The sequence below is a fragment of the Arachis hypogaea genome, chromosome 2 (genome assembly GCF_003086295.3).
Source record: "Arachis hypogaea cultivar Tifrunner chromosome 2, arahy.Tifrunner.gnm2.J5K5, whole genome shotgun sequence".
NCBI classification, from domain to species: domain Eukaryota; kingdom Viridiplantae; phylum Streptophyta; class Magnoliopsida; order Fabales; family Fabaceae; genus Arachis; species Arachis hypogaea.
This window is the reverse complement of record NC_092037.1, coordinates 31,066,497-31,080,358: the sequence shown is the minus strand read 5'-3', so window position 1 is coordinate 31,080,358 and position 13,862 is coordinate 31,066,497. Positions and strand designations below refer to the sequence as shown.

At 32.3% G+C, this 13,862-nt stretch overlaps 2 protein-coding genes across 3 annotated transcripts; one reads left to right on the top strand and one right to left on the bottom strand.

The window, feature by feature from the left end:
* The first annotated feature begins 3,493 nt into the window (after nucleotides 1-3,493).
* On the top strand, nucleotides 3,494-8,867 carry LOC114925091 (uncharacterized). Of its 2 annotated transcripts, none has more exons than XM_029291873.2 (3): nucleotides 3,494-3,911; nucleotides 5,377-5,591; nucleotides 6,035-8,867. In XM_029291873.2, exons 2-3 carry the CDS (start codon nucleotides 5,480-5,482, stop codon nucleotides 8,488-8,490), a joined length of 2,568 nt encoding a protein of 855 aa, XP_029147706.1. In that variant the 5' UTR covers nucleotides 3,494-3,911; nucleotides 5,377-5,479; the 3' UTR covers nucleotides 8,491-8,867. The 2 variants fall into 2 exon arrangements, with proteins under 2 accessions (XP_029147706.1, XP_029147707.1); XM_029291874.2 differs by having other exon boundaries at nucleotides 3,730-3,911; nucleotides 5,457-5,591.
* Nucleotides 8,868-8,928: 61 nt separating this feature from the next.
* LOC112742321 (uncharacterized) lies at nucleotides 8,929-12,171 on the bottom strand. Its single transcript, XM_025791560.2, has 5 exons — nucleotides 11,726-12,171; nucleotides 10,762-10,986; nucleotides 10,500-10,575; nucleotides 9,705-9,831; nucleotides 8,929-9,536 (listed from the first exon to the last, which is right to left on the bottom strand). Exons 2-5 carry the CDS (start codon nucleotides 10,873-10,875, stop codon nucleotides 9,308-9,310), a joined length of 546 nt encoding a protein of 181 aa, XP_025647345.1. The 5' UTR covers nucleotides 10,876-10,986; nucleotides 11,726-12,171; the 3' UTR covers nucleotides 8,929-9,307.
* Nucleotides 12,172-13,862: the final 1,691 nt, after the last annotated feature.

Here is a 13,862-nt window from a genome sequence, read left to right as displayed (position 1 = left end):
GTTTAAACTGTTCTCCTTGCACGAATAAAAAATAAATAAATGTTCCAAAACAAAAGTGTGATGCACACTTAACTTTTCATTTTGATTATAAACTAACATTTAGTTTGATTAAATGAAAAAACAATTACGATTATTAATGGTAGTACGACGTGTTTATTGAAAATATTTCTATAAGTTAAATATGTATAACAATTATAACCGTAAAATAGTTAAGATAATAAATATAAGTAAATGGTAAAATTCGTTTTTAAAGATTATTTATTTTTTAAATTGATTATAAAAAAATATTTTTAATTAAATTTGTTTTTTAAAAATTTTTAGTTAATTATATTAGTTTTTTTTATTTTTATTGTTAATAGTGTCAAATTTATTAATATAACACATTAAATGACATTACAATACATATTTAATAATTTTAATTAGTTATTAATATAATAAATTTATAAAATTAGATCAAATCAATTTTAAATTGAAAGATTTCAATATCTCAAGGTTAATTTGGTATTGATTTGATTTAATTTTATAGATTTATCGTGTTATAAACTAATTATGACTACTACGTATGTGTTGTTGTGATAATGTGGTGTCACTTAGTATGTCGCCTTGGTAAATTTTGACACCGTCATAACAAAAACGACACAAAAAAATAATTCTACTAACTTAAAATCTTTAAAAGATAATTTTGAATAAAAAATCTTTCGAAAACTAATTTAAAAAATAGGTGATCTTTCAAGAATGAATTTGACAAATTATTCTAATAAATATTTACATTCTAACTAAAATATTTTTCATTTGAGTTTGAGAAATAGAAAAATATATTTTTTATAAATTATATATGATAAAAAAATATTAAAATAAAATTATACACTAAATATTTTATATTTGGGTTAAGTATTTTTTTCGTTCCTAAAGTTTGAGGTGAAAATTAAATTTGTCCCTGACATTTTTTTGTTATTAAAATCATCCTCAATGTTACAAAACGTTATAAAAGTGTTCTTGTTTTTACCAAATTACCCTTAACAATTAATAAAAATAATAAAAATAATATTAAAATATAAAAACAAAACCCCACCCACTCCACCCCAGGGTCTCTTCACTGTCTTCCCTCCACATCCCCTTCTTTCTACCATTCTCTTGAAAACCACCTCCTCTTCAATTCCCAATTCTTTTCTCTCTTTTCGTCATCCTACAATGTACGTTCCTGCCTCTTTTTCTACCTTCTTCTTCCTCTCCATCACCAACCTCAACCCTTCCTCCATCAGCGTCGCCCTCGCAACGACAACCATGTCAACATCGACCTCAACGACATCGTTTCAGCTCAGGCAACCAATTTGGATCTTCTACTCCAGTGCGGCCGCCGTCATCAACTCCATCACCGTCGTCGAGCTTTTGGTGGTGAGGGGATCTATTCTTTCCTCTCTCTCGATCTGTTCCTATCTTCAGCCACAGCTATGACAGCGCTAGCAATAACTTCCCGCACCGTTACTTTTTTCGCCTCTTTTCTTCGATTGCGACGGCAACGGACGGCAACACCACCACCACCCCTCTTTTGAATTCACTTTCTATTTTCGAAGAACATAAACATTATTTTTTTAATTTTTTTTAATTTCTGTAGTTATTTTGGATCTGAAGTTGCTGTTGATGATTGTTGAATTGTTTAATATAAAATTTTTGTTAATTTATTTTGTGAATGTTGTTGTTAATTCAGTGGTTGTTGCTGTTGCTGTTGCTGAAAGAAAAGGATTAAGAGTAGTGGGTGGGTGATAGTGATTTAGGATGATGAATGGGTAATAGAGAGAAAGAAGGTGTGATGGTTATGGTGGCAGTGGTGATGATTATGGTGGCAGTGGTGATGGCGATGAGGAAAGAAAAAGGAAGAGAGATGCCTAGCGATTATGACGATGATGTAGAAATTTTTTAATATTATTCTTGGAATCTTGGTTGATTGGATTTGTTGAGTTTCACTACTTGACTTTGATGATAAATTTTATTTGATAACCCTATTACTGATTCACTGCTCACTTGCTTTTATTTATTTATTTATTTTTGTTGTTAAATATTCTTGCTACTAAATTTTATGTTCTGGTTTTTTCTTTTTCTATTGTAAATCATTCTAATTGAGGGTGAGAATGAGGGCGAGGGTGAGGGTATTTTTTTTAATTTTTCTTTAAGGATAAAATTGTCTGAAAAATATTATTTATGAATTAAAGGATGATTTTATAACGTTTTGTAATGTTGATGATGATTTTAATAAAAAAAAAAGTCGGAGACGAATTTAATTTTCACCCCAGACTTTAGGGATGAAAAAAATATTTAATTCTTCATATTTCTATAGTATATTGTATAAATCTGGACATTATAAACTGTATTATAAAATTATTTTTCTAAATTTTTTAATGTTAGTATTCATTAAAATATTTCTATTTACAAAATTATTTTAATAATGAACATAAAAAATCAATAATATTAGCTTATACAATAGTCAGAACAATGTCATATATGGGAATTTTTATAATAAAATTATATAGACGAATTATTCAAATCTTACTGTAATCTAATAATGCTTATGTAATCAGTTAAGAAATAATAATGTCACTCATTCACTATTATTTTGATAATATTAATCTTTTTTAATTTATGCAAATATACAATAAAAGAAATTAAGTGAGAAGTGGCATTAAAAAAAAATTGAGAGTGGAATTATTATTTTTCAATAATATAATGTTAAATATAATTTTATATTTAAAGTGATGTACACAACTTTTTTTTTGGACGGTTATAATCAAGTTAGATTTTGTGAATTTGAAAACTGAATCGTTTAAATTTGATTGATTTAAATTGGATTGAATTAGTGTATTTTTGATGATTAAGTTTGAACTGATCAAATTTGAATTAGATCGATTCAGCTAATTAGATATCTAATAGACTTAAATTTGTATGAAAAATTAGAAAATAAATTGAAAAAAGGGCAAAAATTATGGGACACCGAAAAAAAAAATTATGTTAAGGAAGGGAAAGAAAAAAAGTGGCTAAAGTGATTATAAAATTATATTTTTTTATTTTTTAATCTAATATATTAGGTAAGTAGGTTGATTTGGATTTTACAATTCCAAATTTGATACCTAAATTAATTAAAATCGGATATAATCACACTTATTAAATAGATTAGATTAATTAAAATCGGATATAATCACACTTATTAAATAGATTAGATTAGATTATCTGTCAGATATCCAATATAAATATATCAAATTAAACTTAAACAGATAATCAGATTAATTTTACTCGTTTACACTCTAAATTTTTTTAGTATAAAAGAATAAAATATACATCTTTTCCAAAATAGTTTCTTACAAAATAAAATGTCGTTTTTAATAAAACAAAAAAAACTGTAAAAAAAGTTTATGTTTATATTGCTAATAAGTATTTTTAGAATACCTATTAGAAAAAGGAAATATTATAGTAAAGCTTAAGGAAAATTTCAAAGGAAAGTGGTATGATTTTGGTCAAAGTTGACTACACCATGTAGATCCCTTCTAAACACGAAATGGAAGACTCCCTCTCACCATTTTACACAACAACAAACAACGGCTAATATCATCATATCAACACAACACAACACTACAACACCTCTCTCTCTCTCTCTCTCTCTCTCGTTTTCACACTCTTTTCTCCATTCAGTTTCTCTTAGTTTTATATCTTTCCTTCAATTTTTCTGAACAATTTCTTAGAAGATCGAGAATAAACATCTTTTCTTCCCTACTATGCCTTTTAATTTTCCTCATCCTTCCTTCTCTTCTCTTCTTCCGCTTCGTGGCGCTCAACAATTTTAGTTAACTCATCAGAGCTTCTTCTCTAAGCTGTAACCATATCCATGAAATCGCATCCAATAATCTAACCGGAAAATTCAGGTTCTCTTCTTTAACTAAACCTTCGCTCTACGTATCAATGCGTCCTCCTCCTCCTAGATACGAAAATTACATATTATTTCATAGAAATGTGTTTTATTATGGAAACGGAAGCACAAAACAGAACCTTTTCTCGTAAAGATAGAAAATACCGATCTTCGTTTCTGTCTTTTCTGAAATCTTTCTATTTTTGTATTTTTTGTTTCACAGAAAGAATTCAAATACAATCTCATGTCACTCGTGCTTTTTTATTTGTTGTGGCATGCATTGTGAAATATTACTTTTTACGGTTTATTTAATTTTCACTGAATACCGAATAGTATCTCTTAAATTGTATATATCTTCTGTTTGGTTGAATATGTCAACACTCTACATTTTTTTATGCGAAATTGTTTATATATATATATATATATATATATATATATATATATATATCCGGTGCTGTTTATTACTTTACTACTATGAACTCAGCATACTTAATTGATGGAATTGTATTAAATTATTTGAGATTAACCTGCTTGAAGGCATAATAATTTCCCCTGTGTTTCTGCGTGGCATTATTAAAGTTAAACATGATGTGGTGTACCAAAAATAAATTAAGGAGCAGTTGAACTTGTTACCTTTTTAGCTTGCAGCACTTTTTGTTTGTCGTTTAATACAACAAATTAAAGGACCACGGGGTACGGAACTTCGATAGTGCAAAAAGAAAAGGAATTGAAGTAAATGTTTTAGCATTTTTGTCTGTATATAAAAACTGGAGTTTGTTCTTTTAAAGTAGAATTTCTCACTTAGGGAAACCCATAACAGAGGAATTTCATGTGATTAAGTGGTATCAGGTACTTCTTAATTTTATCATACATTTTTTTTTTCTCAAGGAAAAAAGTTCGTGTCATATTTTATATAAGAGAATAAATTTAAATCTCGTAACATATTAGTGTGTGCTTTTACAAATAAACAAATGTAATATGTGATATCAATCTTCAGGAGTCCAATGCAATTTATCATGTCAGTAATTTAGTACTAATGTTTGGAAGATATACTACGTTATAAATAGGGAAAAGAAAAATAATACATACTAATAAGTTTTGAACAGGTTGGATCACGATGCCATATTCTTTTGCTTTTTCATCACTATGACTTGAATTCAACTACTAAATTCTTGTTTTAGTAGGTAATCTATAAGTACCTTAATAAGCAGTTAATAAGTTGAAATGCATTTTCTAAAATCATCATTAAGGTTGAACTAAGTTTGAGTTGTAGGATTAGCTGATGTAGAGTCACAATCATTATCATCTTTGTCTCAACTTATAAAATATGTTTTAAAATTTGTATTCTAAATCGTTATGTTCATTTCCTATTACATTTCATTTGTTTGAATAACATACTTTATTAGTTCTTCTAAAAGAACAGTAGTTTTGCACTTTTGAAGAAATCCTAGCTGAACTCTTTTATTTTTCTTTTAATGCAGAAACTCAGAGTGGAACTTAGTTTTTGTAATTTGTTGATATTGGTTTTGACAATCACTTCTGTTCAAAATTTGTGGTCAAGAAATTTGGATTCTTTGGAGTAAGATGTCTGGTGAGGTGGTTCGCGTGGTTAAATGTCCGAAATGCCGGAAACTTCTTCAAGAGCCTACAGAATATGATATCTACAAGTGCGGTGGATGTGGCACAACTCTTAAAGGTGAAAGCTCTAATAATTTTTATACCACTGTACTCCTTTAAAGTTTTATTCTGTTTGGAAAACCTTGGATGGAGAATAATTTATATGCACTTCTAAGGTAACTTGTATTGTCGTGTGAGAAAAATTCAGAAAATTGTCAAATCTCTTGACAATTTCCTGAATTTCTTTGAGAGAAATTATTCTACAAAAAATTTTCAGAAGTGAAGTTTATGGCTGCTGCACTTACACAATGTACTTGGTTTGACCATAACTTTCAAAATTGTTATATACTTCTCTGTTCTTGATTGACTTAAATGTTTTGGACTCTGAATCAAATACTACTTGCTTGATTGTCAAGTCTATTTTGATTATATTTTATTTTTACCAAGTTATAAAAATGACTCTGCGGATTCTATATACTTCTTGTTATAAACTATTGAAATCCTTTGCTTCCATCTATACAGCTAAGAAGCGAAGAAGTGTCAATGTGATCGAAGGATCAAGTACACAAAAAACTGATGCAGCTCCTAGAACATCGTATCTTTTTTCTGAAGATAAACAATGTGGCAATAGGAAGCAGGTGGCTCCTCAAGAAAATGGTCCGAAAGCGAAAGCTACTTCATTTTCCTCAGGAGAATATTATATGGATAAAAATGTTGGAAGGGATCAGCTTCAACCATTCAATTTATCCAATGAAGAACTAGAAAGTGAGCTGGATAGCTATAAGTTGACACTCAGAAGGCGTAGAGTGCCCAATAAAACCACTTGCTGTGAGATCGAGGAGACAGAGTGTGGAAACTTAGCATCAGAAGGATCAAAAGAGTTTTTCTATTCTCCGGATAAAAATGACAATAGTAAGAAATCAGCTTCAACAGGAGAAATGTCTGAAATGAAAGTTACAAGTGATTCAGAAGTAGATGAAGAGTTCAACACTGGAAACTCGTCACCGGAGGGGTCAGAAAACGCGTTAACTTCTGGAAGTGATCGAGAACAAGCCAATAACAACAATTCAACTCTGATAGGTTCAAACACTGAAATGGAAGTTAATGGAAGTGATTCAGGGAGATTAGAAGAGTTAAATAATGGGAGTTTGCTACTAGGAGGCGAAGAGGATGATAACAAAAACAAGTCAACTACAAAAGATTTAAAGCCTCAAGTGGAAATTAAAGGAATTGGTTCAGAAGAAGAAAAAGAGTCAAGTACTGAAAACTTGTTAGTGAAGGAAGCAGAAGATATTTCTGGATCAGATGGTGAAGATGGCAATAATGACAAGTCGGCTCCAGCAGCAGCAAGCGCTGAAGTGGCAATGATTAAAAGCAACTTAGAAGAAGCGGAAGAGATAAATAATGGGAACCTGTTAAGAAAAGAGGAGTTTAGTTTATGTGTTCCAAGTGGAGATCCGAACAACGAACGAAAGGCTCTAGTTGGTGCAAAATCTGAAGTGGCCACTGCTGAAAGTATTTCTACCACCAAAAGCTCAAGAACTGAGAACGTTGTATCTGAAAAGGGAACCATTTTTCCTGGTACTCCTGATAAAGTTGATGAAGGTATGTCTGGTAATCATGTATCTTCTAGTGAACTGCAGAAGCAAGCTCAGAAAGGTATTCACCATAGCTTTGATCGCGTGAGGTCTGTGGAAACATTAGATACCAAAATGCTGGTTAATCCAAGTCCAACGCTTCACAGTATGGTGGGAGCCGGATTTTCTAAATCCGCTACCACTAGAAACACTTATGTATATGATGGCATTGAGAACACAAACACTTCTCCTAATAGTGTTTCTGAGGAAACGACCAGAAAGGGAAAAGGTCTTGTTAACCCCATGTCATATGGAGATCTTGGAACACAACACCAATCACATTTGTTCAATGAAAAGCAACATGACATGAAAGGCAGCAGAGCAAATCAAGAAAACAAAGAAATGGGGACTACTACAAGACATGGTCATCAACATTGGATGAGAACAAAGAGAGATGAGCTTCCATCAAGAATGACTTTCCATCGAAGCAGTTCCCAATCTCACTATGAAAGAAACAGAATGTCAAATCAATTGCACGATGACCTCTATCGCAATTCAAGGTTTCTTTCGCCTGACTCGTATGAGGACACTAACCAGGAAAAGATGAAACTGTTAAGAATGATCCACAACTTACAGGATCAGCTCAACAGAACTCACCATGTGAGTAGGGAAACAAAAAATGGAAGACTATCCACAGGAGTCTGTTATAAGGAAAAGCATATTCCTTCACATCATAACCATGACCTTCATTGCAGACGATTTTCTCGTGGTGTGGATTATCTTAGATGCAACGAAAGATGTAATCATCAAGTTGGCTGTCACCAAAGGCATAAACTTTCTCAGATACCTTATTCAGATGAGGTAACAAGCAGTGTGCACCACATTTATCATTCTTGTCCAGAATGCTATCCTACAAAGTGGCATTTCCCAGCAAATTTGCATCCGCGTGCTCTTCACCATCGTGAAGAGTTATTCAGGTCTTATCCAGGCCTAGATAGCTACTCTCCTTGGCACTCTTATTCTTCCAGTCTGCAGTGGTCCACTACCTCTAGACTCCCAGTGTATGGAAGTGAAACAAAATCTGACACTCACAAGCATAGGGCTGACAAGTTAAGGAGATATTTAAGGGAGAAAGAACACATGACCAAGTGGAAATATCGGCCGGTAGCTGGTGGAGCTCCTTTTGTTACTTGTCGTAAATGCTTGAACCTTCTGCGGTTGCCTGAAGATTTTCTCCATTCTAAAAGAGGACATTGCCAACTTAAATGCGGTGAATGTTCAGAGGTATTCAAGTTTTCGCCGCAGAACAGAAAACTAGCTTCTCATTCATCAAATGTTTTAGGCCCTCCATCATGTGACCTCAGTGGAAGACCTACAAAATGTTCACAACTTCATCTATGATAAAACTATCGAACTCAAGAAAGAGACCCATAGTCTCAACAGAATATAGATGTTTAGTGAATCTGAATTGAAAAGCTGGGGAGGACCAAGAATGTAAAGTTTCCTTGTCTAGTGTATGTATCCAACTATCCATAGCTTCATCATTGTATAAATGATTTGTTGTGCATAGAAGTGGTTAATGTGGGTATTTTAAAGTCCTCATATAATTCTGAATTCAATTTCCAGATATGTAGTTAGCGTATTTATACCCTGATAATATGATTAGATATTAAGGGTGGATATCATATCCATGCCATGTAATCACTAAAACAAATGTGATCACATTGATGTAACATTATACTAAAAATAGTCATGTTAAGTAATTTTTTTTCTGTTTCTCTTTTCCTTGTTTTTTTTTTTTTTTTGGTCAGTAAGTGGTTGGATTATAGATAGCATGGATTAAACAAAGTTGGAATCCATTTTATTCTGCTAGGTTTAACTTGAAGAACCAAAGACGAAAAATAGAGGGCAACACCGAGGCTCAATTTTTTGATGTTGTAGCAAAATATGTGATATACTTTGTTAATTTTGTGCGAGTTTTAATGTCAAACATAACTTAATGGCAACAACTCAAAAAACAAAGATTCAGGTATTCCTTCAAGAAGCATTCTACAATGGGTAGACCCCAAGTTATCAGGATGTTTTTTGAGTTCCGCATCATGAAAATTTAAATAAAAGAGAAGGTAAAAAAGAGATTTCCTAATCTATTTTGATTGGTTTTTCCAGGGACCATCACTTGTATCATGGTTGGTTGGACCATGTAAGTTGGAACCACTGTTCAAGCATCTGTATCTGAACTGGATTCCGAGTCTTCTTCAATTTGACCCTCAAAAGGTCTCATCCGGTTCGTATTGGCTTCCAATGGGGTTAGTCCATCATCATCATCGTTGTCGTCATCATCTTCCTCATTGTTGTCGTTGTCATCATTCTTCTCCATCTTGTTTTCTTGTTGGGAGCTGCTCCTTTCATTTGAATCATCAACCATCTCAGATTTAAAAGTTTCAGGCCTACATGGAAACAATGAAGTATAAGATGTGCCTTTGATATGGTTACCAATGAAAACTGCCATATAAAATTCTAGTTGGATAGTAAAACCCTGTTATCAAATGATTATTCAACAGGGAAACTCAATGCAAGTAGAACTCTAGAAATCAAAGCTGGAAATGAGAGCACACCATTCTGGAGATTTCTGAAGTGCTCGAACTTGCTCGTAGAAAAGAACCTGGGAAACAAGACAAGCCACCTTGCTACCAGATTCAAGAGCCTTTTCCTTTCCACTTTCATCAACTACAACAAAGCTCCCTGCACATTGAGAAATCAACTTGTAATGGTTAACAGATGAAGTGGAGGCCAAAGAAATTAATTCAAAAGAAACAGCCCAATTTCTATATATGCTGAACCGAAATTCATTCGCTGAGGGGTCAAAGTTACATAAAACACAGCAAGTTCCCTAAATAGATTATTCACATAGCCATAATCAATGTTTCAACTACAAGTGTAGCAGTATAGATAAAGGAATTAATAATTTCAATTCTGATGGATCGGATTCGTTCAACAAATTGTGATGGTAACAAGAGTTGACCCTGCTTTAAAACAGATCATATAACATATTAGCATTAAAGTTGTCCCAATACCCAAATGGATATAGAGAACCATCGTCCACTGGTTTACTATGATAAAGAAACAATATTACTAGAGAACAAAAGCAAAATGCTAAATTTTTCGTGTTAATGCTCAAATTAATCCTTGAAAGCTCAATTTAGTCCTGCAAAATACCAACATAATGTGAGATCAAATTGAGGCGTTGAATCTTTCCGGAACTAAATTCACTCATATATGATCTTTCAAGGATAATTTTGAGCATTAGTCCTTTTTTTTTTTCAACTTTTAGAAGACAAAAGGAGATGGCATGTTCAATAGCCTCTAAATTAGAACAGTGGGTATTGCTTTGCTGCTTATATAGAACAAACCTCGTCTTATCCACATGCTCTTCTGAAATTTAGCAGGAAATAGCGCTAATGATTTCTCACCGCGTGCATCCATGACCTTCGACACAAGAAAATAATCATAGTAGAACACCAATAAGAACAATATGAACTATGAAGTGAGCTATCAAAAAATTACTATCCATTTAAATGATTTGAATGGATAAGAATGTTACGAGGTTCATGGATCAAAACAAAAGTGATATGAAAAGATGATTTCGAAGATGTAGAAGTTGTGAAGAACTACCTCAATTAGATTGGAGCCACGGAGAGAGACAACCTGCATGATGGATTGACCATCTTGAAGGGTAATGTACCGTTCCTCCGTTGCTCTCTTCAAATTCTTCCTTCCTCCTCTCATGGCGAAAATTCACTTCCCCTAAATCAACGTAAACCTAATTTCACCACAGCAGAGCTAACAATGGTGCATTCGCTCTGGCAATGGTATATTTCACTGTGGAACTCTAAGCTCCTGGAATTGGTTTCCCCACGGAAATAAGAGTCATCATTGTTAGACATAACTAATGCAAAAAAGATAATAAACTACCAAGATTAGCATTTCCTTTTGTTTGATACAATAATAAAATAAAAATAACATTTTATATACTTTTTTTATATACTTAAAGATAAAAATATCTACAACAGTGGACCCAGGATCCAAGTCCCAAGAATAAACTTGGTCAGGACTCAGGAGCAGTACCTATGCAAAATAACCAAAATAACCAAAACAGAACAAAACCCAGCAACACCATAACCTATTTGCCTTTTTTTTATGGTTAGCAGAAGCTCTAAGAGAGCACAGTGGCAGTCCAACGACCATGTCATACAAGTTCAAAGAAAGAGAAAAACGCAGCTCTACAACAAAAATAAATCAAACAACAAAAACCATCAATAGGATAACACTAGGCATATAAAATTAGGTATACAGTATCGATTTTTCGTAAAATTTCATAAGACATCTGAACTAATTCTGTTCACCAATTTCGTCTCTCCCTCCCTCACCTAACAGTGACATAATTCTATTTGCCACTTCCAGTTTTCACACCTTGAACCATAAGACAAATTATCATAACTCTTAACTATTTGCCTATTACATCTGCTCTCACCTTCTAAGCTATTAACACCAAAAACTCAAAACCATATATCTGCACAAACACATTATTAGAAAGCAACTAAATATACTAATTAGAGAAAATAGAAAAAGAACGAACCAGAAACAGGACAGCTGAGGAGAAGCAGACTCAGAAGCACGAGCGGAGCAGCCGAGCAGGACAAAAAGCAGCGGCGGAAACAGAAGGGGACGCAGGAGGCGAACGAAGCAGCCGCCGGCGGAGGAACCAGAGGCAGAGGCGGATTCAAAAGCACGAGCGCGGACGCAGGAGGCAAACCAGTTCTCTTTTCTCTGATCTCTCTTGGAGGCTAGTGTGACTGCGTGAGTGTGAGAACGGAGACGCTGGAGTTGAACGGAGCAGGAGGAGACGTGGAAAACGGAGCTCCAATTGCCGGAGGCGCTGACTCTGGCGGAGTAGGAAAACAGAAAGGGGGAAGGAAGGGGAGAAGAGGAAGGTAGTAGTAGTAGCAGCAGCAAGAGCCAAGGGTAGTTGGGGCGGGTTCAGCTCATATAGGGTTTCTTTTGATTTTTTTAAGGGTAAAGAATTTTTTTTAAGTTACCCAAAAAATATATATATATTTTTTAATTTTTATCAAAAATTTTTAAATTATTTTTAATGTTTAATTTTATTTTTAATGTTTAATTTTATTTTTAATGTTCGAATTAATTTTTAATTTTATTTTTATTCTTAATTTTTTGATTGTGAATAATTAATCAAATTTTTTTATATAGAGTTAATAAAAGATGATCTTTATGATAGTTCTAAAAAAAAGAGAGATGATGCGGTATCCAATTCGGACCAATTTATTCGGGTAGGATTATTTATTCGACTGAATAGGATAGGGTGGAGTGCAAATTTGTTTGTAAATAGGGTAGAATATGGGTTTAGAGTATATCCTATCCTATCTTAACTGCACTCCTAATATATATATAATAAAAAAGTGAATATTGAAGATACAATCTTCTTATAAAAACTTGAAATAACTACTAAATTAGTTGATGATCATATTATTTATAATTTTATATTGGATGTCTTTAAAATTTTATTATTTTTAATTTTAATTTGAACTTATTTTTTATTTTCTATTTTATTAATATGCATAAAATTTAGAATGGTTGAATTTTATATTTGTTTAAAAATTTTTAATTTTTTTGTAGGTAGAATCGAGTAAGATAGAGTTTAAAATTTTAGGATGTTGGTAGAGTTAGGGTTGAAAGATTTTCAACTCGCGAATAGAATAGGATCAAGTTTTAAAAAAAAAATTTAACCCACGAATAAAGTTAGATAGAATTCAAATTCTATTCTACTCTACCCATTACCAGCCCTGAGAATAAGAGATAAAAATAGATTTGATGCCTTCTGAATTCATTAGCGAGCTTCATGGCTTGAAAGAATAACTCTCTAAGACTCTTCTTCTTATTCTCAAACACCTAAGAGTTTCGATCTAATCAAAATTTTTACATCAGGTACACTGTTTGGTCATTTGATTCTTATACTAGTGAATTATCTGGTGTAGAAGCATATATGATTTCTACACATGTAGAAATGCGATGTCATTGTAAAATCTTGACAGGTGTTTGTAGAAAAAATATCTTTGTTGTTGCAGTATTGTGCAGGACGTGTACAATGATTATTATGTGGAGGAGTGTGTTGGTTTTGGTTGGAGATGAAGTAGATTAACACTAATTAACAATTAATAATAACGGGCTGTAATGATGGGCTGAATGTTTTTTTGGTATAGTGAGTGTATTCAAGTAATTACAAAAAGCACTCTAATTAGCTGGTTAGGTGCATGTAAATTGAGCCAATATAATTATCTGTTTTGTCCTTTGAGTAGATGAAAAATGTTTAAAATAAACTAACGATACATTTAAAAGTGAACATCTAGAAAAAAAAATCATAACATGGGATGCAGATGAAAAAAAAAAAGAAACGAAAATGTTTGCTTTATAGAGAAGTAGTGTATAAGGGAGTTTTAAATGAATTTTGTTAGTTAATCCTAGTACAAACATATAATAAGAAGTAATATACTAATATGAATAATTATGCAATTATAGTGCTGTGAACAGATGCATGAAGCAAGAGAAAACGGAAAAAACGAGCGTTTGAATTATTTTTTTATTCGTTACAATATATTTTAGATTTCTGTTATTATTGTCTTTATTCTTTTTTTTTATGAATATTTGAAAAATATGATAAATATAAACTTATTAATATAGGGATTTTTTTATTTTAA